The sequence below is a fragment of the Vespa velutina genome, chromosome 2 (genome assembly GCF_912470025.1).
Source record: "Vespa velutina chromosome 2, iVesVel2.1, whole genome shotgun sequence".
Lineage (NCBI taxonomy): Eukaryota > Metazoa > Arthropoda > Insecta > Hymenoptera > Vespidae > Vespa > Vespa velutina.
Genome location: NC_062189.1, coordinates 3337317 through 3361769, shown reverse-complemented (window position 1 = coordinate 3361769; position 24453 = coordinate 3337317). Strand labels below are relative to the sequence as shown.

At 31.4% G+C, this 24453-nt stretch overlaps 4 protein-coding genes across 9 annotated transcripts; 3 read left to right on the top strand and 1 right to left on the bottom strand.

The window, feature by feature from the left end:
• Positions 1–4573: 4573 nt before the first annotated feature.
• LOC124947289 (ubiquitin-like modifier-activating enzyme atg7) lies at positions 4574–8131 on the top strand. 3 transcript variants are annotated; one of them, XM_047489254.1, is made up of 10 exons: positions 4574–4922; positions 5125–5149; positions 5244–5467; positions 5552–6017; positions 6122–6438; positions 6536–6836; positions 6927–7274; positions 7348–7463; positions 7542–7842; positions 7916–8131. In XM_047489254.1, exons 3-10 carry the CDS (start codon positions 5268–5270, stop codon positions 7952–7954), a joined length of 2088 nt encoding a protein of 695 aa, XP_047345210.1. In that variant the 5' UTR covers positions 4574–4922; positions 5125–5149; positions 5244–5267; the 3' UTR covers positions 7955–8131. The 3 variants fall into 3 exon arrangements, with proteins under 3 accessions (XP_047345210.1, XP_047345209.1, XP_047345211.1); XM_047489255.1 differs by having other exon boundaries at positions 4577–5149; positions 5244–5348; positions 5419–5467; XM_047489253.1 differs by having other exon boundaries at positions 4574–5149.
• A 276-nt stretch (positions 8132–8407) lies between these two features.
• On the top strand, positions 8408–15500 carry LOC124947295. 4 transcript variants are annotated; one of them, XM_047489272.1, is made up of 6 exons: positions 8444–8609; positions 9735–10075; positions 11491–11648; positions 13335–13502; positions 14023–14211; positions 14279–15500. In XM_047489272.1, the coding sequence occupies exons 4-6, from the start codon at positions 13352–13354 to the stop codon at positions 14449–14451; spliced, it is 513 nt and encodes a 170-aa protein (XP_047345228.1). In that variant the 5' UTR covers positions 8444–8609; positions 9735–10075; positions 11491–11648; positions 13335–13351; the 3' UTR covers positions 14452–15500. The 4 variants fall into 4 exon arrangements, with proteins under 4 accessions (XP_047345225.1, XP_047345224.1, XP_047345228.1 ...); XM_047489270.1 differs by having other exon boundaries at positions 11488–11648; XM_047489268.1 differs by lacking the exon at positions 11491–11648 and having other exon boundaries at positions 8437–8609.
• Positions 15501–20669: 5169 nt separating this feature from the next.
• LOC124947293 (ADP-ribosylation factor GTPase-activating protein 1) lies at positions 20670–22791 on the top strand. Its single transcript, XM_047489264.1, has 7 exons — positions 20670–20828; positions 20900–21181; positions 21256–21464; positions 21519–21633; positions 21731–21820; positions 21889–22064; positions 22147–22791. Exons 1-7 carry the CDS (start codon positions 20769–20771, stop codon positions 22253–22255), a joined length of 1041 nt encoding a protein of 346 aa, XP_047345220.1. The 5' UTR covers positions 20670–20768; the 3' UTR covers positions 22256–22791.
• LOC124947296 lies at positions 22740–24380 on the bottom strand. The gene is made up of 3 exons (XM_047489273.1): positions 23375–24380; positions 23033–23227; positions 22740–22943 (listed from the first exon to the last, which is right to left on the bottom strand). The coding sequence occupies exons 1-3, from the start codon at positions 23719–23721 to the stop codon at positions 22928–22930; spliced, it is 558 nt and encodes a 185-aa protein (XP_047345229.1). The 5' UTR covers positions 23722–24380; the 3' UTR covers positions 22740–22927.
• Between the last annotated feature and the right edge of the window lie 73 nt (positions 24381–24453).

Sequence of the window (24453 nt, the reverse complement as noted above, 5' to 3'; positions counted from 1 at the left end):
ATTAATTATTCCTTCCCGTGTTTGCGATCTCACAACTTAGAGCTAGCTGAAAAGAAATAAGGAAAACGAAAGAATATGTATATATGTATATTAATTATACGAACGATAAAATTCTGAATTTAATTTAATTAAACTTGAAAGCTAAGAAAAAAAAAATATTAATTAAAAAAGAATGAAAAGTTCTGAATACTGATCTAAAGAAATATTATATTACTTTTACATTTCATAGATATGTGATTTTAATATAGAACTCGATTTTATTAAAATAAAATTATGAATTGAATTGAACTTTAGAAAAGAAAAAAATGTGCAAAATTTATCAATCGATTTTAACGTAAAATTTGATTTTATTAAACTAGAATCATAAATTCAATTAAGTTTTAAAAAAAAGTTTAATATTAAAAAGGCATAAAATATGAAATAATCCTATTCGCGTACGCGTGGCAATGTGGGAATATTATTTACGGAAAGTTACTTCGTCTCAGTTTTTTAAATTTACACCCCTACACCCATCACCATAAGAGCAGTTTGAGTGACAACATGGTAAAATTAAAATACTAACGTAGTAAAACTAAGAGCCATTCTCGAAAGTTCCTAGTGAACCTTCGAAAATAACTCAATAGCCTAATAGTTGTCCTCTTGAGCCACATGTTGTCTTCGGCATATAGTCTCTTCTTTGCTTCGTGCCTCAACCTAATCGATTATCACTCTAAAACTGTAACGACAAAATTTGATTCCAAATTCTAAGATATGAAAGAAAACCTTAATACATCCCTAACGAATCTGAAAACTTATTATTATCCTGTCGAAAGATACTTTTTCGCAGCGTGGGAGAAATTAGATATTAATTATAAAAAAAATTAGAAATTAGATAATAGTATATTAATTGCTGAAAATCCTGAGCTAAAAATTAATTAATTTATCATCTAGACTTACGGATTACGTCTCTTTGTTTTTTAGTAATCATTCTACTCGATTTTTTTCTTTCAAAACCAATGACTCTATCGACACTTTTCTTGTATCAATTTAAATTGATTAAATATTTAATTAATAATTAATTAAAAAAATAAAGCAAACCCTTGGACGTTCCTTCTTACAAACGAATATTTTAATTATTGTAATAAAATCATCCACAGTTTCGTTTGTAATCCAGAGACTATCCATCGCGAGTGTCTTCTTGCTCATTCTTTATTAGAACTTATGAATATCGATTCTTTACTTATTTCCGCGCGAGTAAAATATTTAAAAATGTATTAAAATATTCAAAATCTCAAATCATTATAAACGCGTTTGAGCAAGTAGACCTTATCCTGATCTAATAAATAAATGAAAAAATAAGAAACCATTCACGAATAAATCTCCGAAGAAATTTACTCGTGGTCACTCAATGCTCTTCTACTAATTAATTACAACCAATCACCCGTGCCGATTCGGACCTTTCGTCCTCGACATGATTGAGTGATTGGAGGGACTTAAATATTCACTTACTACTTAAGAAGTTCTGCGATGGCTCCAAAACACTCGTTTAGATCGAAATTGAGAGCGGACGATTCGTATGTGGTTGAAAATTAGGTAGGTCGACATCGAAGTTGATCAAGAATCTCTTCAATGATGCACTGACTCTATATCACAATAATTATTTTTTAACGAACGGTCACTGAATTTATTTCGCGAAAATCTATTGTCTTTTATAAATACAGCCTATGCGACTGTTAAAAAAATAATAAAGTGTGCGAACAAACACTGACTCTAACGACTGCATTGCACGCAGACGTTGCAAAAACTTTTGCTTTTTAAATTGCGAAACGCGAACGAACAAACACTGCTTCTATTTCGCGATATTTATATTTAAGCGCTACAAATATTCGATTACATCATTGGTTCCCGAGCGATTGCAATGACGTTCTAAAACAACAAAATAAAAACAAAATTATTAATATCATCGTTATAATAAGGAACTGTAGAAATTATTGAAGAAACGTTTAATAAATTTACATAAATATTTATTGATACTGGCAGTGAAAACATCCTGAGACACTTTAGATGTTTACTCGGCAAAAGACAAAGAAGAAATGATTCGGTAATCGCGATTTAGAATTTTTAATGTTTAAATAAATGTACTATTGTTTAAATATTATTATATTGTACTATGTGTACCTTAAAAATTGTTTAAATAATTAACAAATTATCGAAATTATTAATTTACAAGTTTTCCCGATTAGAAATAGACAGTATTGATGTTAACTAGTCGGAGTGCAAAAGTAAACTAACTCGCGAATCGTCAAAGTTAATCGAAGGACCGCTTATGTTTATATTACACAAGGCCAACAACCGTGAGATCAAATTTTTAAGTATTGGAATTTTATTTTAAAATTATTTTTAGTTTCTCACGCGTTCCCGTCTTTTTAATGTTTAAACGAATGAACTATTGTTTAAATATTATTATATTGTACTATGTGTACCTTAAAAATTGTTTAAATAATTGACAAAATATCGAAATTATTAATTTACAAGTTTTCCCGATTAGAAGTAGACAGTATTGATGTTAACTAGTCGGAGTGCAAAAGTAAACTAACTCGCGAATCGTCAAAGTTAATCGAAGGACCGATTATGTTTATATTACACAAGGCCAACAACCGCGAGATCAAATTTTTAAGTATTGGAATTTTATTTTAAAATTATTTTTAGTTTCTCACGCGTTCCCGTCTTTTTAATGTTTAAACGAATGAACTATTGTTTAAATATTATTATATTGTACTATGTGTACCTTAATATTGTTTAATTAATTGAAAAATTATCGAATTTTTTGATTTACAAGTTTTCCCGATTAGAAATAGAGAGTATTGATGTTAACTAGTCGGAGTGCAAAAGTAAACTAACTCGCGAATCGTCAAAGTTAATCGAAGGACCGATTATGTTTATATTACACAAGGCCAACAACCGTGAGATCAAATTTTTAAGTATTGGAATTTTATTTTAAAATTATTTTGAGTTTCTCACGCGTTCCCGTTTTTTTAATGTTTAAACGAATGAACTATTGTTTAAATATTATTATATTGTACTATGTGTACCTTAATATTGTTTAATTAATTGAAAAATTATCGAATTTTTTGATTTACAAGTTTTCCCGATTAGAAGTAGACAGTATTGATGTTAACTAGTCGGAGTGCAAAAGTAAACTAACTCGCGAATCGTCAAAGTTAATCGAAGGACCGATTATGTTTATATTACACAAGGCCAACAACCGTGAGATCAAATTTTTAAGTATTGGAATTTTATTTTAAAATTATTTTGAGTTTCTCACGCGTTCGCGTCTTTTTAATGTTTGAACGAATGAACTATTGTTTAAATACTGTTATATTGAACTATGTGTACCTTAAAAATTGTTTAAATAATTAAAAAATTACCGAAAGTATTAATTTATAAGTTTTTGCATTTAGGAAGGAAGTATCGACGTGTACTGGTTGAAGTGCAAAAAGAAAACTAACTCGGTAATTGTCAAAGTTAAAAGAACACCGTTTGTGTTTATTTTACGCAAAGCCAACTATACCGAGATTAAAATTTTAAAGTGTCGTTATTTTATATTAAAATTTTTTTAAGTTTCTGGCGCATAACCATTTTGTGACATTTGACATGAATATTGTTATTTTTCCCTTAAAATCATCTGTCCAAAAAATGACCGTACTATTTACCGCTACTTCTCCGTGTAATAATCGTGAATTCCATTTCTTTGCGTTTGAAAATATTCAAATAATCTGACCATCAGCTTTTTATGGAACTACCAAGTAGGCAATCGCTAATTCACCGACATAAACCATACATCATTCAAGCCTCATATTAAAATCAGTAATGGTGGCACGAGCTTCATCTCTTGCCGCAATTTTCGAGGGGCGCCACAGTACTAAAGTTTTACTTTGTAGAAAAATGTCGAAAACAGCATTTACGTAATCAATGAAAACGGAAGTTATTCATGATCAATTGTGACAGTCATGATCTGATTTTAAAGTCGAAATTTCAGTCTAGATCATTTCTTTTTCAAATTTTTATAATAGTTTTTTATTTGTGCATAAACTATTCTTCAATAGTATCATTTTTTAACATGATTTTATTCAAAGATAATGATGCTTTTTCGAAAATTCGAAGAAGATATGGTCTAAATTAAACCTGCTTCTTTAAAAGTAGATCTTGTTTCAGTTAAATGTTACGTCTTTTTTGATTGTTGGTATAAACTATTAAAAAACTAGCGGTGATAAACAGCCTTAATTTTTTAACCAATCAATAATCACCATAGATTGATCACTGATTTGTAATTAACATAAATTAGCATAATATCATTTAAATAATTGTTGAACTGATATTAAGTTTTGTCAATTTCATATTTTTGTGTATTATATTAAAAAAAAATAGTTACTTCGTTTTATCAGATGATGGTAATATTTCGTTTAGTGTGATTATATTGTAACAGAGAGCGTGGATAATAATAATATTAATGTGTTTCTAAAGCCTACCTTCTTATTATAAAGTATATGAGGGAGTATTTTGCATTCTTTATATATATATATATATATATACATATATATATAATCAGTCAACAATATTTGTAATTTGAGATAGATGTATAAAAGTAGATGATGATATACGGATTTTATTTTTTGCTTTTATGTACTCTATTTTATCGGTAAAATTTTTATTATATAAAATGGCTTATATTGAAAGTATTCAAATTGATACTAATTCATGTATTATTCTTCAATTGAAAACAATTGAATGTTTATATAAACCTTGAATTAAATTTATAATATTCTCTACGTTATAAGACGATGATGTGATTGAAAGGTCGAATAATATAATATTTATAAAAAATTGTATTCATCTATATATACTGGGCATATAAATATACGCAGTCATTTATTCTTGTGAAGGTGAAAATTATATACTACGAATGTTTTAAAAAAAAACTACCTTCGCTACGCTACTATTATTTATGTATATTTTTACCAAATGTTAATCATATGTCACTTCTCATTGTAAAGAATATTATTTCTTTACAAAAATATAATCATATAGTTGAACTTAAAGTAATTTCCCGCTAAATTTAGGAATAAAATTTAATAATTATTTTAGGTTGATAAGAAGTTTAATATATCATGTAAGTATAACAATTGTATAAGATACTTGTAATATAATATGTTCTTAAAATATAAAAAAAAAAATTAACATTTATACGTATATTTATTTACTAGAGAAAAGTAGAAGCATTTGTTACAATGTCAATCAACGTTGTGAAGTTTACTAAATTAAGAACATCTACAGACCCAACATTCTGGGCAAAATTTGCTGAATTGAAGGTAGATAAACTTCGATTGGATGATAAATCTGAAATTAAATTATGGGGAAGGTATTCTTTTAATGTTCCAGAAAGTGAGAAAAATAATCCTTTAATACTGGATTATATGTCGTTTAATGAGTAAATAAGAGTTATTAAATATTTTTTTGATATAGTTTTCTGACCTATATACATGACATTAACTTTTAACCATTTAATTTTTAGAAATGTGGAATCGAATTCAATTAATAACTCAATAATATGTTATGGTTATATGGTTAATACCAATACGTATGAAGCATTTCGAAAGATTAATCCACAAAATTTTATTGATTCAGTGGGAAAATGTATTATTAATGATATTATATCTGGTGCAGCATTAGCAGAACCTTGGAAACTTGCTGTATTCTTAATATTTTCTTATGCTGATTTGAAAACATATAGGTTTCATTATTGGGTAGCACATCCAACACCTTTGTCTTTACCAGAAATGTATCATGAAAAAATACAGAGATCTGTAAATGACAATTTCAAGAACAATCAGTTGGATAAATTGTATGAAGGTTTTCAACAATTGGATTATAAACAGAAATCATTTTTTTCTGTTTTTGTATTCGGTAATGATAATGTCAAAGTTAATACTTTAAATGAAGGTATAAAATATATTAATGCACAAGAAAGTACAGTTGAGGTAACATATAATTTATATTACTTATAATAATATATTCATTATGGCATAGTATTTATAATAGATATAGATATAGATAGTAATAGATTATTTATGTTTATGTTTAGACAGATTGTGAAATATATTTTGCATTCTATAATCCATGCAAAAGTTTAGAACCTGGTTGGCAATTAAGAAATCTTTTATGCTTATTATTTTGGCATTGCTCCAAATTTTGTTTTACAAAGAGTATACAAATATTATCTCTAAATAGAGATGATTTTAAAACGGCTGTTGTATATACTTTGAAATGCAAAGATTATGCAGAACAAGAAATTGTGAAAAAATCTATTTTTGACAGTCATTTAGTTGGATGGGAACATAATGAAAATGGTAAAATGGGTCCTCAAATTGTTGATTTATCTGAGACTTTAGATCCAAATAAGTAAGTTCTATAAATATTATTATTTTCTTACTCTTTAATTTATACATTATTATTGTTATTAATATTATTATTATGATCAATAAAATATAACACACAGGCTAGCAGAAAAAGCAATTAATTTAAACTTAAAACTAATGAAATGGCGCCTTGTTCCTGATTTGGATCTAGAGAAGATTAGCAATCTCAGATGTTTATTGTTGGGTGCTGGAACATTAGGATGTTCAGTAGCTAGAGTACTCATTGGTTGGGGAATCAGCAACATTACTTTTGTGGATAAATCAACTGTTTCTCACAGTAACACAGTAAGGCAAAGTCTTTACATTCATGAAGATGCTGTGAAACGAAAATTCAAAGTAGATGCAGCTAAAGATGCTCTTCTTAGGATTCGTCCAACTATGGTAAACGTTTCTAATATGTATTAGTTTTAGTAAATATATTTTCAAAATATCATATATTTAGTTTATGTTACTAATGTCTTTATTCTATAGAATGTACATGGTATTAAATTACAAATTCCAATGCCTGGACATGTCGTTGGACAAAGCATGTTAAATACAACTAAAGAAGCTGTGAAAAAATTAGAAGATACTATTGCTCAAAACGATGTAGTATTCTTATTACTAGATTCACGTGAAGCTAGGTGGTTACCAACTTTATTATGTGCAGCAATGAATAAAATAACTATCAATGCAGCTTTAGGTTTCGATTCTTATATGGTACAAAGACATGGTGTAAGAAATTTAACAGATATTCCAGTATCAAATGTAACTTCACAAAATCCCGATGGAAAGAATCTTGGATGTTATTTTTGCAATGATATAACACAACCAGGAAATGTAAATTTGTTTCTTAAAAATAAGATAATCATTAATTCATATGTTTCAAAGAATGATTGTAATGTTATTCCAGTCTCAAACAGATAGAACTCTTGATCAGCAATGTACAGTAAGTCGTCCAGGATTGTCTCAAATTGCTGCAGGTTTAGCAGTTGAATTAATGATCGCAATAACTCAACATTCACAGGGGTTTGATATTTTATTTTTTTCTAATAAGCATATCAGTAAAAATTATTTAAAGACTACAAATGTTTATGTAATTTATAGTTTAGAAGCTAAGGCATTAACACCTGGAATTAAAAATAATGTCAATTCAAATATCAAAGATAATGCATTAGAAGGATTACTTGGAGATGTACCACATACGATAAGAGGATCTCTTTGGGGATATGAATCCTATTTAACTATTACACACAGATTTTTCTCTTGCACTGCGTGTTCCATACCTTTGATATCAGAATACCAAAAGCGTGGCTTTGAGTTTATACTTGATGCTTGCAATATACCAAACTATTTGGAAAAATTGTGTGGTTTAGAAGAACTGTTAAAAAGACCAGACTTGGACGAGGTAAGAGAGGCAATCGTATATAAAAGAAAAAAAGAGAACATGATTTTTATTAGAAAGTTTGTTATCTTTTCAGCTTTGTAATTCTATAGATGCTTCTAGCGAAGAAGAATAATAGAGTCAAATTGATAACAATCAATTGCTCTCACATATTTTTTATCCTAATTTTTATGTATATCTAAAATATATTTGTATATTTATCTAATTGGACGTTTAAATATTGATGATTATTTAAACATTTATTATATTACCTGTGTACTTTATATACTTGCAATATATTGTATAACATGAATGTAAATATTGTTTATTTTAATCGTATGATAATAAATGTGATTAAGAAAAATAAGAAATGAATATATAATTATTCACGTTTAAAAATTTTGTTTACTTTGAAAAACAAAGGATACCAATATTAACAATCAATTAACGCTTATCTATATACATACGCTAAACATGAATACAAACTAACTCGTTGTCACCGTCTGTGGGTGGTATCAGTGGCTTCTGCGTACAACTTGAAGATTTTGCCAGTAGAGTGCGTTAGTTAAGCTTGAATGCCATGCATTCCAGTGTAATGTCGAGTATTGGTGGGGGTAGTGAGCCTACCTCTCGTGTCAAACGGGTTGGACTTCGTGTGTCCGCCCGCATACCATTAGATTTTCATCGTTTTCAATGAAAATACATGTGTACGGTATTATTATAAAGTGAAAAATAATTCGTCTCAATGGTTTTAGTTTACGTTTATCTAAGCATCATTGTAATCGTTTTGGGTAAGTGACATTATCTATCACGAAAGAATATAAGGTACTCCGACTTTACAAGGAGGAATGCGTGCCTTGCTTTTTTATGGCACGCCACACCGCATTCCTCTTTCAATTCCCGCGAACGCATCGTAATTGCGAAAACGATTATTTTTTAATCGTTTAAAAACGATTTGATTCATCATTTTCAACGTTGAATTTACGTTTAAGTTAATTCCACACACAGTATATCAATGTTTCTAAAATAAAGAATTATCTTCGATCATTGTGATATTAATTCTGACTTACAAGGATAGGTAGAACGCAATGTTCTGTAATCGATTGCAACGATCGGCGCATCAAGATATCTAAAGAATGTGTATTTTAACGAACGTGTAAGAAAAGTATAATGCTTTTAAGATAAATTTTTTTATTGGAAAACAAAAATTAAGAATAATATATCCGTATGAAATTTGTCCTTTTGATTACAATAATCATCACATAATAATAATTCAAAATACAAAGTTCCTTTGTGATGTTTCACAGTTAAGATTATCACGAAAACAATGGGTTATAGTTGAAATTGAAAGAAATTGGTATTACGAATAGAAGAACGAGAGAAAGAAAAAAAATTTAGATAAAGTTTTGGAGGGTGTACAAAAGGAAAAAAATAGATAGTAGGAAGAGAGCAAACTAAGTCTAGGCCAATAATGATGATGAGAATCGTCGATACTCTAACGAAGAGAAGGAGGAAGAAGTGGTGAAGGAGAAGGAGGAGAAGGAGGAGGAGGTAGAAGAGGTAGAAGAGGTAGAAGAGGTAGTGGAGGCAGAGGAGATAGAGGAGGAGGAGGAGGAGGATGAGAAGGAGGAGAGGGAGGAATAGGAACACGATGTCGGCGAATTGGTGGAAGATTGGTCGAGGGTCTGAGGGGGTACCAATGGGGGGACCAGCGGGGGGTCGACGGGAGCGATATCGCGTGCGCGGGAGGGACGGGGGATCGGGGAAGAGACGGGCCTCGAGTGGTGAGAGTCCGCATTCCACAGACAATGTCACGTTTTTTAATCCCCGTTTTACTTTATTCGTGCTATCCTCAACGCCCGAGTAAACGTTCAAGAGGATCGTTTTAAACTTCATTTTCTACTTCCTTCCTATAGCTGAGACTTCTATTGACCATTTGCGTAAACAAAGGAGGTAAAGGTCACCGAGGACTGTCCAAAAGTTAGCGTGCGAAGGCCAACTAACTACGTTTCCTTTTAAGAGGCGCGCCAATTTTCGCGCCTTCCTTGTCATAAGAAGAGAAAGAGAAAGGGGTTAGGGAGGTGGAAAGAAGAAGAAAGAAAGAAAAGCAAGCTATAGAAGGAAAGAAGAAAGAAGGAGAGAGAAGAGACGTTCGCGATCGTCTGTGCAAAGAAAAAGTGAAAAATTATCGAAAGTGATATGTCGGCCCTTGAGAGTGCATTGGATGTCCTATCCAGAGCGGCAACGATGGTGCAAGGTCAGTTGAAGTTAATAATAAATTTTAGAATTTAATAATAATATTTTTAATATCTTCCCCTATCTAATCTAATAACCAGTATTTGATTTATTTTTACAGTATTCCTCATCTTTGTTTTTTATACTTCTACTCGTTCATTTATTTTTCTTCCTATCGCGATTCTTTCTTCTTTTCCTTATCTTTTCGATAGAACCGTTTTTTTTTTATTTTTTCATTTATCCATTTCTTTCAATATCCATCGGATAATAATCCATGTTTTGCAAGATGATTTGAATTTTTTAAATTCGCGGGCAACAAATTGCAGCGCTATCTAGTGAAGTAACGGAGAAAAACTCTTAAAAACAATTTTGCCTATATTAAGGTGTTCATCCATATATCAAGAATTTTCGTGTTTCAATGCTGACGATTACGAATGACTTTACTTTTTCATAAATATATATATATATATATATATATATACATATATACATACATATATACACACACATATATATATATGTATGTATAATAATGTCGATAATGAGGGGAAAGACGATTTAACAAGCCATAACTTTGCTCGCACGATTTATGTATACATATCGTATACATATTTATTTTTGGGCGAATAACGTTGCTTTTTTTGTCGATAATTTGCTTATCTTTTCAAAACTAATATTTAGGTTTTTGATATTTCACTTTAAAATAACGCGAGCAATTAACGGTGAATTTTATTGAAAACATATCTTCTAATGAATAAGGGACAAAAGAATAATCATATAGTCGAAATATTAAATGAAGGGCACAATCGAGATAAGCGTTTATGGAAAATATTGATATTGAATGTTAGAAAATAAGAGAGAGAGAGAGTGAGAGAGAGAGAGAGAGAAAGAGAGAGAGAGAGAGTAAGATAAAGAGAGAAAGAGAGAGAGTGAGAAAGAAAGAAAGAGAGAGAGAGAGAGAGAGAGAGAGAGAGAGAAAGGAAAATAATGTTATCTAGGTTTAAATTTCGGTATTTATATTTGACTATATAAAAGTAGCACAACAGACGAGAGATTAATTATCCGTGTTCCTTTAAAAAAATATACATACTTATGTATGTATGTATTATAACGAGAACACACTATTTTAACTTCCTAATATCATTCTTACATACATATGTATAGTTAACGTAAGAACGCACGTACGAATTGGCAACGAATTTGTTACGTGATTTTGTAATATTAGTAAATCTTTTCTATGACATCAAATGTGTTCTGTCTAAAATATAATAAACATGTTACTTATTTGCAGGTTAATGCCTGCTACCTTTATACATCATCATATTCTTCCTTAATATGTAATTTTATACACGAGATCTTTCATAAACGTTTGTCCGTTTTGATTCGTCTATTTCATTGATATTTCGTTCAAAATGATTATTCTTTTTCTTTCAGAAGAAGAGATTCGTGAGAATGGATAACTCCAGTAGACGATGAATCGATCGCAGCTCTATCGAAGCATAAATCTGTGGCAACGACAGCCATAGTCATGCGGGTTGTCTGGCTAAATGATAAACAACCACTACGGTCTGACTTGAGAGAAGATATTTATTTTTGTAAGTAAATTGCAGGGCTTACGAGACGTTAATGTACACTTATGTACAGTGTTTTTATCGACCAAAATAATAGAGTGTAAAAAAGGAAGACGTACATCTTCTTCGTTGATTATAAAGAGATTACAAAATTTGTGTCCTGTATGCCAAACAATAAAATTATTTTAATCATATAAAATCAAATGTACGGAAAAATGAATAATTAAAAAAAAAAAAGAAAAAGAAAAAGAAAAAAAATTTTCAAATTTATCTTCACTACTTTTTGTTATTTTTCGATGGATCTTCGCTTCGATCATACTATTATTTTTCCTAGAATTTGTCGTTATTATTTGCATTGTTGTAGGAACAATATTGCTATGTTCTTGCATATATAAATAATAAATATGTTCTTTTCAAAGAAATAATAACATTCGAAGGTGCTAAAAGAGTGACGATATAGCGAGTGAAGATAAATGAATTAGAACGGTAAGGCAGATATTTACTTTTCCTTCAAAGAAGCTCGACTGGCACTTAGAGAATACACTGGTATTAAGAGATTGAATGAATTTAACTTTTTTTTTATTATTTTATTTTTTTTTTGTTTGTTTTTTTTTTTTTTTTTTTGTTAACCGTGATCCGTGATTTTTTCTTCTTTTCTCTATTTTTTTTTTTTCCTTTTTTTTCTTTTTTTTTTATGAAAGATAAGAAAAGATAGGACAAGTAGGATGAGAATAGCACGATAGGTAATATTTCTATATAGATTTTAACCTACACATGTAATATTTTCAAAGTTCGAATTCTGCGGTCTTGCGTGTTAGACAATTCGTGAGATGAAACGAACGAATAAATCATAAAGTAATCGCAGGGAAAGTATTTACGAAACCGCATACTGCTTTTGAAAGGGTCTTTCGACAGAAAGAGATATACCAAACTTCGTATACTTTTATTCCACATTTTTACCGGCATTGTATATCAGATCTTTGTCATTCACAAAATCTCACACGATCTTAACACAGAATTTAAAATCGAACTCTCTCTCAATGCTGGATATTCTCATGGCTTTTGCGTCTTTTTATTCAATTTCGCGAATTTGATATTTGCAGAAAATTGAGCCCGCGGAACATTACGTTTTCGCACATTGTGGTTGTTAAGATTCGATACAGAGCTCCAGCTTCCACACATCCACATTACTTCGTTCTCTTTAGCTTTTTCCGCTCTCAAATGCTGGTCCTTTGCCTGTAAACCTGTTTGGTTGTCTTTCTTGACGATCCTCTCACGGCTATTAGGCCGTTTCCTGTCTCGTCTTGAGAACCAAACTTGTTCTTTCATCCCCACCTACATTTTATCGGTCAAAAGGACCATAGTTGCGTCGATTTTCAATTTAAGAATGTTCACAATTCAGATAAATTTAATTACGCCCATAAATTCTATCGATCGTTTATCATTCTACAAATGTCTATATATGTATATATGTCCATTTTTAATCCAATTCAGCAAACGAAAGTCATTCAGTCGTGCATGCATTGGAAAGAGAAGAAAAATAATATCGTTGCTAAGACAAATAAAAAAGAACTACATCGATCGATTGGAAAGAGTTTTTCTCGATGCAAACTTCATGAACATTGTCGATAAAAATTGCAGAAATTATTGTAATTTTTTATTCATGAAAATAATATAATATATTATTAACCAAGTTCATTCGCTTTACAGAAGGAGGACCAAAGTCAATGGATTTGCATCGTAGGCAAAGCAGCACGAGGCGTAAAGAACGCCGAATGGATCCTATTCAAAACGAAGCACTCGATATGTCTACGAATAAAACCGTCACTACGACGTACCTCAGACCCAGTGTGATTATATCTTCTACGTCGCAGCCTGGTAAGAAATTAAATAAAAAAATTGATGAATATTAAAAAATAATAAATATTTTATTTTCTTTATTATTTTGAAAAGCAAAATAATATTTCTTTTGAAAATCTTCATATTCGAAAGATTCGATTGATAAACGTTAAATACTTTTATAATTTCGTATCGGAATATTTAATCGCTATGAAAAATAACACATAAAAGAAGTTATCGAATTGAGAACAACGCTCTGCTCTTTCGTCTTTGTAACGAGTTCTGAAGTTTTATTGTCCGTCGTAAGGGTGACATTATGGCTCGACTGAATACAGTTTGGCTGGCTGAATATAACGTATTGTATGTAATGCAGATGTCGATTACGATGAATAAAAACATGATTAGATATTCTTACGATAAAAATGTTTGTAGGGATCAGTGCAGAAAAATTAATATAATTTTTGTATATTTCTGTGATATGAGAAGAACAAAATTTAGAGATAAGAAACGAACAAAATTGTTAATTCTTTTTTTTTTTTTTTTTTTTTGTTCTTTTTAGTAAGGACAAATAATTGGGATACGATAAATAGGTCTCAATCATCGTCGACGTCCGACACCGGTAATGTTAGAAAAACGTGCAGTATTTATGATTCTGCAATAGACGAACACTTTAAACGATCGTTAGGTCCAGAAAAATATGCGGCAGTTTTTCATGCTACCGGAGCCGATAAAGAAGTCGGTTTGAGCGGTAAGTTTCACAATATTTGTATCATGTCGTTGAATTTCGTAGAATTATATTACATCTCTTATTGCAGTTGACGATCACTTTGCAAAATCGTTGGGTGATAAATGGACAACATTGAAGGAACCAGTGGATCCAAGGACCTCGTCTAATCACGTTTCAGTTCCCACGAGAGACATCAATTCGTTTCCTTCCTTTCACTGTTGCCCTTCTTGCGTTTTCCCTGATAAAGTTGGGCCACCGTAATGGAACTTCTTTGCTTTGATTCGTTATACGGAAGGGTAGAACTGTTATACATTACCCGTACACTAAATATTTTAGAGAATGAATTTTTCATATAGTGTATATAGTAGAATATTTTGATAAGTCGCGTATTTGTTGAAGTTATTATTTTCATTGTTAACTCTCGTGCAAAAGTAAAAAAGTATTTATTAAACTTGTCGGTGAACGACTTGTATATGTATTTATGTAAATAATTGCATATATTGCTCACGCACTTAGTGTATATCACAATATATATATATACTTAAACGTGTACACACACAGAGAGAGAGAGAGAGAGAGAGAGAGCATATGCATACACATTTACACACAGATACATAACTCTGACAACGAAAAAAGTAGTATATAAAAGGAGCACTGCACAATTAAACGTACAAATAATATACGTTTTATCCGTCGTTAGATTAAACCACGAATCGTATGTTGGAGAGATACAATTTAGAATATACAAAAAACCAGTTTGTATATCTATTGCTGACCTATCAGGTATTGTTCAAACATTAATCACGTTCACGATACAAAATAATGCTTCGTTAATAGATGCCGGAGGTTGTAGTTTTCTTCGTGATACCCAAAAACATGTCGTTTGAACGTCGAAAATGTAGATTATTTAAAAGGAGGAGTACTGATTTCAAATGGTGCTAGGAAGTCCGACACAAACCCCAGCACACATAGAAGTCAGTGCTTCTGCCCTTTTATCGTTTACGATGTTATATCTTCCTCATAAAGATATATTTTTTCATAAAAACAGTAATTTCTAACGAAATGACACTCCTCACAAATTCCATATCATTTCCATTTTATATCATAACGCGAAATAAAAGGAAATGATTGAAACGTTATCGTCGTCGGGTTGTATGTGAATAAATAAATAAATATTCATTTGAGTAGCTTTTATATACGTGCGTGTTAACGCAATTATTTAAAATGACCATAAAGCTGTCAAAGCAATGTGTATCAGAGCACATCGTATATTCGTGTTTGTCGCTTTCAAATAAAAGCTTTAAGCTCTATATACAATATTTTCAAATGTGATTTATATATATATAAAATGATATCGATTGATATCGATGGGTTTATTTATAATTGTTACATTTGGTATGATGTTTTTCAAAGAGAAAAAGAAAAGGAAAACTGCTGGGATATTTAATAATTGTACATATTTATCATTCACGTTGATTGGATGGAAGCGAACCCGCTTATGTCGGCTACAATGCAACCTTAGAAATTCTTACCGAAAAGATCAAAGGGCATCAAAACGATCGATAGACTTAATCGAATCCACAAAATAAGAAAGCAAGATATATCTAATCGATACAAGTATGTGAAGTCTTTTCAATAAGCAGTGCCAACTAATATCGCATCGAGAATTAAAAAAAAAATCTACAATGTTTCCCGTTTTGAGTCAGCCGCAATCACGATAGACTGCAATGATCTACCAATTATTCTCATCTAATTTATTCCCCTCTAACTTGGTACATGCATAAATCGCGTTCGTGATTCGTAAAAGAGTCTTCACTACGTATGTACATACCGTTTCCGGCGATGCATGCGATTCGAACTTGGAATCGAAGGAGAGGATATAGCCGCGAGAAAAACGAGGACGTAAGGATGTCGGAAAGAATGAATTTTTTTTTTGTATTTCTTTTTTTCTTTTTTTTTTTCTTTCTCTTTATATACGAACACGAAGATATAGCGGATGAGCCGAAGAACGACAGAGAGGTGCTTGGATTTAAGTATCGTCGATGGGCCCAAACTAACGAGCCAGACTGTCTCAGGAGCGCTCGGATGGCTTCCTATATGCAGGCAGCCTGTTCACTTGCCGTAAAGCAAAATGGTAACTTAATATTAGACTTGAATATAAGTACGGTAATCCCACACCAGAGTCCAAAGTAAGTCTACACCTACCCCGCCCCATATACGCGTCTCGTCGTTCTGCCATCTCTGTTCTCCTCCGCGTCCCCCTTGGACACGAACGCCCTGAAGCGTAATAATGTAGCAGGACACTAGATATGTCTGTGCTCTTTCTTTCTCTTTTTTTTCTTTTTTTCTTTACGCTAGGTGTAAATTCCGATTGCCGCAAAAGCGAAAAGTGTAACGTGCCCGAATTAAATCTCATCGATGACATATTATTACGTTAGGAAAGTATACGAGACGATAAAAAGAAGTAGGAATAATAAGAGGGAGCATGCACGATTGTTTCTAGTAGGATCGAAAGCAAGGGGATATGCGCATGTGCGCTCGCGCAAATTCCGCGTTGTTTCACGCGTGCCGAGCTAATAAAACCAATCCAAACGTGCTTTGCGACATCGTGTATATATATGTATATATGTATATTCATATATATATATATATATGTATGTATGTACATATACACATATATATAATGGGATGCGCAAAGCGAAACCACCTGTTATTGCGTTTCTCCTTTTCGTCCCGCTTTTCCATAGACTCTTTTTCATTACTTCTGCAAAGAAACTGACACGGTAATTAGAGAACGCAAGTTTTAAATCTTTTTTCTTTTCTTTTTTTTTTTTTTTTAAGCTCTTTTACAAAATGAGAGCCATTCCTTGACGCTATAAAACGAAAGACTGTGTTCATGCGTGTGTTCCTTCGAAAATAAAATAAAAATACCAAAGTGCATATGATTATTTAAATTCTCGTGTTGAATGTTTTTGAATATATATTTACCTTCGAAGTTACATCTTTTCTCCAGAATATATATTGTAGGTATATAGATTACAAGTACGCGTGAACGTCTGTGAGTATTATTATTCGCGCGGAAGGTCGCCAATACGCATCAAACTATTATTACCTACGTAGAAGTACCGATACTACTGTTTGTTCGTTTTAAGTCTCAGGCGTATCTTGTTTCGGAGCCAAACCCAGCCGACCGCAACTTGGCATCGTTTTCTCATTTTATTCTCTTGCATTACATCGATGTTAGTGCAAATTAAACGAAAAAAAAAGAAAAAATCCAGATACCAAGAAAGAACGAAAGACGAGAAGAGATTGAATTAGAAAAGTGTTCGCAAAGTAAGGTGAAATTTTTTGCCTTAGAACGGCTATTATCGAAGAATAGAAAGAAACGTTTGTTAGATCGATGCGTTCTGAGAAAAATTTGTAAATAATTACTCGTAAAGAATTCGAAAATAATTATGAAAGTAGAAAGAATACGAGGAACGATATCTCGCTATCAAATGGGGATCGCAATAGAAGTGACGGCGGCGCACGTTGCTCGCCTTGCATCGAAATCCCTAAAGTACTCGGTAACGCGAAGAAGCTCCCGAACTTCTATGCGTCGTATTCGAAGAGGGTCTGCCAGATGCGAATCGATTTGTTACGAGAGACGACACGTGCCTCTTCGAACGATCGATTTTTCGGCTGCTCGACGAAGATGCTCGACTTTCTCGTTGCTTTCTCGTTTCCTCGTTCGTGAAACGAAGCGTTTCTCGTCGTGTTAAAATTAAAACAAAATTCTTCGACAAATTTTATTCGAAGATGAGAAAGTAAAAGATGTGTTGTCAATATATATGATATGTATATATATATATATATACATATGTATATATGTATGTATGAATGTATATGTATATATATGTATGCGTATATATACATATGTATGTATATATATCTTCTTAAAAGAAATTTTTCCTCTTCAGGGAATATTCCAATTCGGATTTCGTTGTAAAGATAAAGCACAATTAAGACAGTTGAAGTAAACTCGGTTTTCCGCGGTTGTTCGCGGATGCGCGCGTCTACTTGGCCATATATTCGAATTCGCGGGAGGCGTTGGCGCGCGCCGTTTATCGCGTCGTCGCCTCGCGCGCGTCCTGACGCTTCCGATTTACGAGAACGAGAGACGTTTGAATAGCGTGGAGCTTATAACGCTGTGGGACTTCGGACACGACTGATCGAGTGACCGAGGGGGTAGCATCATAGGAATACCCCTCTTCCTATCCTTGTGTGTTTCTCGTCTCTCTGTATAGAATTACGCCTCTGTCCGTAGACGCGACCGCTTATTCCATCCCCACCATTCACCCTTCCTGTACAAACGCAAAGAGGATGAAGGAAGAGAGTCTCTTTTTCGTTCTCTTTCGCTCTCTTTGCACCCTACATCCTACCCTTCTTTCCCCCTCCCTTTCTTTCCATAGTACACGCATAAAGAAAATGCGCTCGCACGCACGCACGCACGCATTCATGCACGCACACACTTGTTTTCTCTCCCTCTCTCTATCTACAGTTTCCCCTTCTCCCTATGTAAGAACCCTACCAAACCCTCCACCCCCTTCCAGTGACTCCTCGCGTGCGTGAATCATGCATATCGATTTTGTTTCGTTGGTACGCCGTTCGGTATTCGCATACATACATACGTCTCTTTTCGTGTGTATCACGTCGTCCACCCGTTTTCCTCCTCCTTCTCTTCTCTCTTCTCTACTCTCTCTTCTCATCTTTTCTCTTCTCTTCTCTTTTCTTCTCTTCTCTTCTCTTCTCTTCTCCTCTCTTCTCTTCTCTTCTCTTTTCTTCTCTTCTCCTCACTTCTCTTCTTTACTCTTCTCTTTTCTTCTCTTCACTTCTCTTCTCTTCTCGTCTCGTCACTTCTCTTCTCATTCTGCAAAGCCCCGGGGTCCACGCGTTTTCGACCCCCTCTAGTAAACTATGCGCGCACGGCGAACGTGCTTACGATGAAGCGGCATACTATTCTTTTTTCGACAATGCTCCCCATTCCTTCTCTCTTTCTCTCTCTTTCTATCTGCCCCCCTCCCATCATTACCCTCTTCGTCACCCTGCTCCCCATCTATCGAACGTACCCCTCGAGTCGTAGCTCCACTGCCCCTTTTATTTTACTACCCGGACAAGATGTCCTCGCGTAAAATGAAACGTGGTCGAGAGCAGAAATTCTCTAAAGTAAGAAGCTGAGGAAGGACAGCAGAAAGAATAGAAAGGAGACAGGGGAGATATATAAAAAGAAAGGACAAATTTCGGAATGGTAAGAGAAGAAAAAAACGTTTTTAAACTTGATCGTTTTATTTATATTATTTTTGAAAAGACGATACAAGAGAGATGTCGCAAGGACAACACGAGCAAATATAATTTCAAAAGATACAAATAATCTTTTGATACTTTTTTCGATACTTTCGATGTCATCCATCGAATATAAGTGTTTCTTGATTCATTCGATTTCAGATGGACCATTCGAATCTACATACATACGTGTACGTATTAGAAACAGCATTTCACGACGTCCCTTTCAGCCCTTCGTCATCATATGAACAGAACCGCTGCAGTGCTTTACGCTTACTACTACTGAACTTCGTAATGAACTTCTTTTGTCTTTGTTCACCCTCTCTTTTTTCTTTTGTCCTTTTTGTCCCTCTTTCACGCGCTTTCCCTCTCCTCGCACAACTACTTTACTCATCGACTACCATCCATTCATTCCTCACTTTCCAGCCAAACCAAACCTCCTTCCATTTCGTTACACTTTTACTTTTTATTTCTATGCCTTTTCTTTGCTTTTCCTTTTTTTTCTTTTTTTTTTCTTTTTTTTTTGCAAATCCAATTATTCGATAAAATTTCAATATAAATCTTCGTAAAATATTCAAAAATCATGATACAAATACAATTGGAAAGAAAATTTTCGATGCTCGGTAAAACAATAAAGGTCACGCCATTTGTTTTTCATAATTTTGTCTCTTCTTATTAGAAATAGAATAAAGTTATTTTTTTTTTTTTTATAATAAAATATTATCTTTTTAATCTCATGAAAATATTCTCATTTTATCGTATAATAAATTACAAATATTATAGCTTAGAAATTATTTATAGAATAATAAGATGTTAGAGTTGCAAAAACGACATTCTTTCATATTTCGAAAGATTTTAAGAATTATCAAACAAGTAATTAACTAACTGAATTGACAAGTCGACAAGAAGGAAAATTAATTAGTATGATAAATTTATGAATAGAATTTTATTTATATTGGTTTAAGATACAAGCGTCTTGTATACAAGTACAATTATTCGTACATAAAGTTAACGTATAATAGAAAAATTACGCCTGGAAATCAGCAACGATCTATACATCTATGTATACATGATACAAGGTTGTGTTACATACTTTCAGGTCCTATAGTCGCATATCGATATTTCGATGTATCGATTAAATGTCGATATTACTATCGATATCTTTTCCTCACGCTGCGCGGACATTACTATGTGTATATTGGACCAACGGCAATGCATTTGTATATATAATACATATATTGACTGATATTGACATTATGGCTAGTCCACGTACTCGACAAATTTTAAATCAATTAAAAGTTAAAGATGAAAATAACGTAAGACATTAATACGCAAGTTTATCTAGAAAAAATGATTCCATTATGTACTATATCTTTTTATTTCTCAGAAATGTTTCGAATGTGGTACACATAATCCTCAATGGGCTTCGGTTACATATGGTATTTGGATATGCCTTGAATGCTCAGGGAAACATAGAGGACTTGGAGTTCATCTGTCATTCGTGCGATCTGTTTCTATGGACAAATGGAAAGACATAGAATTAGAGAAAATGAAAATTGGTGGAAATAAACTTGCTCGAGAATTTTTTGAAGCTCAACCGGATTGGAGTAATTCCATGTCCATTTCTCAAAAATACAATACCAAAGCAGCTGCATTGTACAGAGATAAGGTCATATATTTTAATAAGATTTTATTTAATACAATTTCTATAAATCATATCAAAATTAATGTTGTAATTTATAGATTGCTACATTAGCGCAAGGAAATTCTTGGAGCCCTACTGAATCTAAGATAACGGTATTTCAATCTCAAAAACAATCAGAATTACAAGAAAATTCTGCTTATCAAAATGATTTGACTGCCAGTTACCAGAATGCTAATTCACCTGCCATTAAAGCACAAACAGAATCCTTTTTTGCTAGAAGACAAAATGAAAATGCTAATCGTCCTGAGTAAGTAAATATTGTATCTTTTTATCGTTTTATTCTTATTTTCTAATCTTGTAGAAACATTCCGCCTAATCAAGGAGGTAAATACAGTGGATTTGGTTATCAAATGGAAGCACCTCCAAAAAGTATGTCCCAAGAATTCTTTGACAATGCAGTATCGTCTTTAACAAGTGTGAGATAATTTTATATCGTTAAATTATTTTTTAAATTTATATGTTTATAAATTACTTATCAAGTTTCCATAAGTATTCAAAAAGTTGTCATTATAGGGCTGGCAAATATTTTCTTCTAACGCATCAAAAATAGCATCTAAAGCTACAGAAAATGCTATTAAAATTGGAGAACTTGCAGCATCAAAGGTAAATACATAAAATTTTACATCATTTATAATAACGTTATTATAATATTTCATAAAAATATTTGACAGGTAGGAGATTTTGGAAGAAAAGGCTGGGGTGATATTGGTGGTACAAATACAGCGGAACAAAGTCAATATAGTGTTGGAGAACATTATCAAAATTCATCAAATACTTATCAAAATAATATTGATAAACAATCATGCTCTAATGAAAAATCATCTTTAATAACTGGTTCTAGTATGAAGTAAGTATATCAAGAAATATTTTATTTTATAAATTTATACATACATACATACATACATATGAAAACTTGAAATCTGTTTTAGGAATTCTCCCACTTATCCAAGTTCAGATAATTCTAATTGGAATTGGGGAGATGAATCAGAACAATCAAATGATACATTAGCGGATATAAACTTGTCTTCGAAAAGTTAAAAATAGAAATTTGATAGCACTGTAAAAGTATAACTGTCTCTATTTCTTAAGCAGATAAATGAAATTCCGAATTTAAAATAATTTCATAGAATGAAATTTAAAAAAGCTAATTGTATTATCTTATGTAAATTATTTTATCAAAGTTTATAATATTTAGTTATTTCTTGCATTTATTATGAACAGCATTAGACTAGATTGAATATAAAGTATAATTTATTCTCTTATAAATTCATGTTTTTATAAATGTGTAATGTATAACTTACTAATATATATATATATATACTCATTTTGCAGTGCATGTACTTTACGATAATTTTAATGGTTTTATGATAAATATGTTTAAAGATAAAATTATAATTATCATTTAATAATAATAGATATATAATTATAAATTAATATAGTTATTTCATCTTAATCATAAAATCACTTGCATATGTAATCTATAAAAAGAAATTGTACAGCCGCATGAAAGTAAATGTTAATGTCCTATAAAAATGTTTATTACAGTTATAAAATACATTATAATATCACAGTTATCAAAAGTAATTACATTTTATTGTAAGTCTATATTAAGCACCCAATGAATGGTTTCCAATCATATTACCATTATATTATAATAATTCACTTACAACTTTTGTATAATTTTGAATACTACTTTATTTTTTATATAGTTCATTTAGAAGTTTTTCTGTAAAATAAAGAAAGCAATTAAATACATATATTTTATACAAATTTCAAATAAATGAGAATAAAATATATCAACCTAAAATTACTTACTTGCCCGAATAAGTTTTTACATTTTTCTTTTGGTTAAGAAGTTTTTCAAGATATAATATGACATCTTGATGATGTGTGTTTGTAATTTTTTGAATTACTTCTGACAAACTTTCATAAAGTATTTCTTGATTCTGATCTGAAAGTTTAGGTATTTCACAACCACAAGACAATTTATAAAGAAAACGATAAATTTCTCTGAAAAAAAATAATATGATTTTGATAGATAATAAAAATAAAACAAAATTATGAAAACTATTTAATTATAATACCAATACATTCGAGTAGAATTAACCCTTAATAACAACTTAATTTAAACATAATATTTTCTATCTATATAATCACCTATAATCATATATCCTATCTGTAGAGGATGAATGTTTCTCAAATAAACATATAAAAAGTAATGCTTGTCGAATCAATGTATTTTTGTTTTTAAATGGTTCACTCTGTAGCCAATTATTTATTAAAGGTTGTTTATCTTTCTTTATAGCTTTCGATTTAATCTTTAATTCATTTATCATAGCTTCAATATTTTCTTGAGATCTGTTTGGTATCAATGTAGATATACTGGCTACATTTTTATGACTATATAGTTTAAGACCTTTTAACAATAACAATTTTTCACTCCTAGTCCATCTTTTTTCTAGTGAGGAGCTGCATCCGGCATCCTCATTTACTGTATCACTCATTTTAAATATTAAACAGAAAATGTCACATATAATTATTTGTTTATAATCAGCTGTTATACTATGTTACTGAATTATATCATTTAATTATACTATAGTATACTGAAGCATATTGACTAAGATATGTTCCTTCTTTCACATATTATAGAACTTTTAAAAAACGTCAAATGATCGTTAGAGTCTGCGAAATCTAGCGGCAAACTGTAAAACTTTTTTACAAGACTTCAGTATACGAAATACAGAATTTTTCAATAGTAAAATAAATTAAGAAAAAAAATATCCATAATAAAATTTTAAACGATGAATATCCGTTTGTTTAAGACTCAGAGCCTATATCAGATATTACTAATAAACAACCACAGTTTATGTAACAACTTATGATAAATAGAACATCTCTTATTCGTAATAGATGAAGCTTAACCAATTTTAAGGATTGTTCTCAAAAGTCACAAATGAACGAATGAGATTGGTGACTTAAATATCTTATAAAACAATCATTTTCGATCGATTGCACCACTCAGGAAACAAAATTAATTTCAACATTCGATAATCTCATTAATTTGATACTATATTAGAGAAAAATAAAAATAAAATTTTGTACATTTTTATCAAATATATAATTAAAAGAAAATTATCTTAAGAATATTACATGATCACTCGCATGAGTATTAGCATGCGCAACTGATATGCGCACTAGAATTATAATGCATTGCGCACTCGCAATGTAGCCAGAGG